The 4,001-nt window shown below is 58.7% G+C and overlaps 1 protein-coding gene across 1 annotated transcript; it reads left to right on the top strand.

The window, feature by feature from the left end:
* Window positions 1–962: 962 nt before the first annotated feature.
* ANOM_011668 (putative mucin family signaling protein Msb2) lies at window positions 963–3,736 on the top strand (the record flags this gene model as incomplete). Its single annotated transcript, XM_015556924.1, has 2 exons — window positions 963–3,212; window positions 3,284–3,736. The coding sequence occupies 2 exons, from the start codon at window positions 963–965 to the stop codon at window positions 3,734–3,736; spliced, it is 2,703 nt and encodes a 900-aa protein (XP_015401032.1).
* Window positions 3,737–4,001: the final 265 nt, after the last annotated feature.

Below are 4,001 nucleotides of genomic sequence, written 5' to 3' on the forward strand. Positions count from 1 at the left end.
CCTTCCCTTTCCCAGTCCTTCCCTTCCTTTGTCATTAATTTGGTGTTTGATTTTTTTGCTTTTCTCTTTCCCTCTCTCTTTTTCGTTCTTTTCTGGTGGTTGGATTCTTGTCTTCACCATCCCTCCCCCCATTCTGCTGCTCTGGATGGTTTTACGTGCGATCCTGTCGTTGACGTAGCCCAAGATCCATTGATCGCTCCGCTTCTCCTCTACGTCAACGGCCTGTTTGGGGATTCATCCACCATCGTCTCCTTGCATCGACCGAGAGGGAATCATTAGTACAACCTCCTTCGCCTGCCGTTTTGTCGCGCCGCCAGGAATATTGTTTTGCGTTGTCGACTCGAACAACCACGACCACTCACCCACCACATTCGTTTACCCGTTTTTGACCTCGTCGTTCGCTCCTTACTCCCACCACCGACGTTCGTTAACTGCTTTCGCTGTGAAAGGGAATTCCGACCAGACTGGTTGACCCCTTGCCGCTCTTTAACCTGCGCGTTGTTGTTTTCAGTTTAGATCCGTCGTTAAATCCTCCGTACGAATCGGCTCCAGTCCTCGATCGACCCGCTGTCACTGCAGTTCCCAGTACTCGCCGTCGAGACGTTTTGTCGCAGAGTGATCGCTGGCATTGGTGATTCGGTCGCATCGGAACCATTGGTGGAACTACGCTCCAGCCCTCTGCGTGGACGAACTGATCATTCGAGGGGTTCGTTCGGAGACAACATCAAACGGAAAAGACGAGGCCGGGGTAGTGTCGCATTTACCCCCTCACCATCGCCCCCAGCCACCCGATCTCTGAGCCTGCAACGTCGACGCTTTTGACTTCGACAGTCGACGCGTGATCTTGCATTGGTGGATCTGGAAGCTCCCGCTTGAGCTATCGCTCTGTCCATTCCTTCTATATTACGACTGTTTACCGCTCTTTCCCTCCCACCGGTAATTATATCCTTGACGCCTACATCATGGTCGCCCAGACAGCGTCGTTACTGACGGCGTTGCTCTCGCTCGGCGGTCTTGAGCTGGTTGCAGCTCGAGGCGCGGCCGAGGAGCCAACGCTGAAACCTCGATTTATGGCGAAACACATGAAAAGGTTGATCAACTACCAAACATCGGCTGCCCCTGGAGCGTCGTCCAAGGCGCCCGAGACCGCTGAAGTGCCCAGGTCCAACACCAACGTCCTCGATTCGATTCTGCAGCCTCTCCAAGAAGCCACCACGGCACCGACGGAAGCGCCCGAGGTTGTTGTCATCACCCTGTCCGTCGATGAGGCGGGCAAGACGCATACGTTGACGCCAACGCCGACGGGAACTGCCTCTTCCTCGACCGTGACGAGCTCGGTGTTGACTTCCGAGCCAGCCGCGGCCAGCGCCTCAGCGACCACCACAGGCTCGACTCCATCCCAGGCGCCTTCGGACACCTCCACGTCGTCGGAGTCAGCGAGCGAGTCTGGCGCCCCATCGGTGTCCCAGTCATCGTCCACCTCGACGGCGTCGGCTTCGAACGTGGTTGGATCGTCGCAGGAACCCGGTACATCTACCCCGGCGGCGGAGGAGACCACCACGGCGTCGTCTTCGAACACAGTCGGGTCCTCGCAGGAAACTGGTACGACGGCCATCACCCCGTCTACGACACCCACGAAGACTGGGAACGTGCTGAGTGATCTGGTAAGCGGCCTGTTTGGCAGCTCGTCCAGCTCTGAGAGTGCCAGCTCCGTGGTTCCGTCGAACTCGGCCACGGGTGCCAGCACCACCGAGGGCACCTCCACGGGCGTGCCGCCCTCGCAGACCGGTGTGGCGAGTTCGACCGAGCAGCCTTCGTCGACCACCGGATTGGTCAATTCACTCCTGTCCGGCCTCCTCTCCGGCTCGAGCACGTCCAGTGTCTCGGAGTCGTCTGCGAACCAGACGACCTCGAGCGAGGTGATCCCAACGGTCTCGGCAGGCTCCTCAGCGACCGGGTCCTCCAGCCACCCGACGTCCATCGAGGTCATTCCGACCCAGTCGGCGGTTTCCTCTGTCGTTTCCCCCTCGGCTGCCACCTCCTCCGGCCTATTGGATAGCGGACTCTTGCCGGGTCTCCTGCCCACGAACACGGGCAATTCATCGGAGTCCACCAGTCAGCTCACGTCGATTGATGTGATCCCGACGCCATCCGGTCTGTTGTCCTCCATTCTGTCACCCTCCGCCGCCAGCTCCTCCGGATTGCTGGACACTGGGCTTCCATCTGGCCTTCTTCCCACACCCACGGCCAACGGCTCGGAAACGTCGACCGCACAGACGGGCTCTCGCACGGCCAGTGGAAGCTCCACTGATCTGACGAGCTCTTCGGGTATCCTGCCGACAATCTCCATCAGTATCCCGCCGGCCACGCCCACGCCCTCCGTTGGCACGTCCTCGGGAGTCATCCCAGAACCCAGTAGCATACCCACCAGCGGCGTCATTCCAGGAGCTTCTGGATCGAGCGGCTCCACCACATCCAGCCCCGTCATCCCAGGAGCGTCCACCGGAACGCAGACCTTCACCCATGGACCGTCCGGCTCGCTCATCAGCCCGGGTGTTCCTACGTCGACCAGTGGTGTCGTTCCTTCGACCGGTTCGACTGGCTCCAGTGGCTCGTCTCTACCCTCATCTGTCTCGTCGACTCCTCTCATCGGCTCCTCGAAGCCCACCGACCTGCCCACGAGCCAAAGCAACCCGATTTCGACAAACACACCCACTCCGATTTCCTCCACTACCCTGACTCCGACGAGCACGGAACAGCCCAGCACCACGGAGAAGTCGACGGTCACGACCAAGGTCGCTCCCACCCCGGAGCCTACCACGACGAGCGATGCCACGGACTGGGTTCCGTCGACCATTCTGGTGGAGCCTCCCAGCCCGACGACGCAAAACACCGCCACCCACACCACGGCGACGACGACGTCCACTCAGACCCAGCTCCCTGGGTCCATCTCTCCCGGCAACGTTCCCGTCGAACCTCCAGCGGACTCTACCCTGATTCAGTTGGGATTCAACGGCAAGCTTCGCTACAGCTTTGTGGCCACGACGCCGCTGTCATCCTCGCAGATCTTCCTTTACATTCCCATTGCGCTTGAGTACGCGCTGCAGATTCTCCGAAAGGAGGTGCCCATGTTGGCGATCCAGCCTTACGACAATTCGAAGAGCACGGGCTATATCGCGACCGTGGCCATGGCGTACATCCCCACCGACCAGGTGGATGGGCTGCAGAAGATGCTGAACAACCCTAACTCACGGCTCTACCAGCAGGACGATGCTCCGCCAAGGCTCTGATGTCGATGGTTGATCCTTCCATTCCTCTGGTGGTGGGTGAGTCTGGATCCTCCTCGGGCAGCAGTGGATCTTCCGGCTCGAGTGGGTCCAACGGCAACAGCGGCGGCGACCACGGTAACAGCCAGTCGGACCCCAACTCGGATGCGGGTGCCAGCAGCAGCGGCTCGACTCACGCCAGCTCGGTCGGCATTGGCGTTGGTGTCGTGGCGGGAGCCGCCGCCTACGGCGCGGGCATGTTCTGGGTGGCTCGTCGCTACCGCAAGAAGCGTCAATTGCACCAGCGGTCGAGCTCGAACGTCGAGCAGATGAGCGAGGGCCGGAACGGGGCATCTCTGTTCGGAGCGGGTGGCCGTATGTCGCGCAACAGCAACAACAGTCGCGGCACCGGACGGACACAGATGATCAGTGCCCCTGTGATGGCCGAGAACTCGCTCGGATGGAATTAAAAATGAGATGTACATGACGAGGTCCTCATTTTTTGGACGAGGGTACCGAACAACAAGGCAAAACACAAACAAAGAAAGAAAAAAAAACAGACACACACAATTAGACTGGGGGAATTCGGATCGAATCGATCGATTCTGTGTGGCCCTTGTGGAAGCTATGGCCGTTCATCTTCTAACTGTATTCAAGTTTTGGATATCATTTGTCTTTCTATGTTATTCACCTTACATACCTTTTTTTTTTTTTTTTTTCTTTCTTCTTATTCCC

The sequence above is a fragment of the Aspergillus nomiae genome (genome assembly GCF_001204775.2).
Source record: "Aspergillus nomiae NRRL 13137 chromosome Unknown contig00697, whole genome shotgun sequence".
NCBI classification, from domain to species: Eukaryota; Fungi; Ascomycota; class Eurotiomycetes; order Eurotiales; family Aspergillaceae; genus Aspergillus; species Aspergillus nomiae.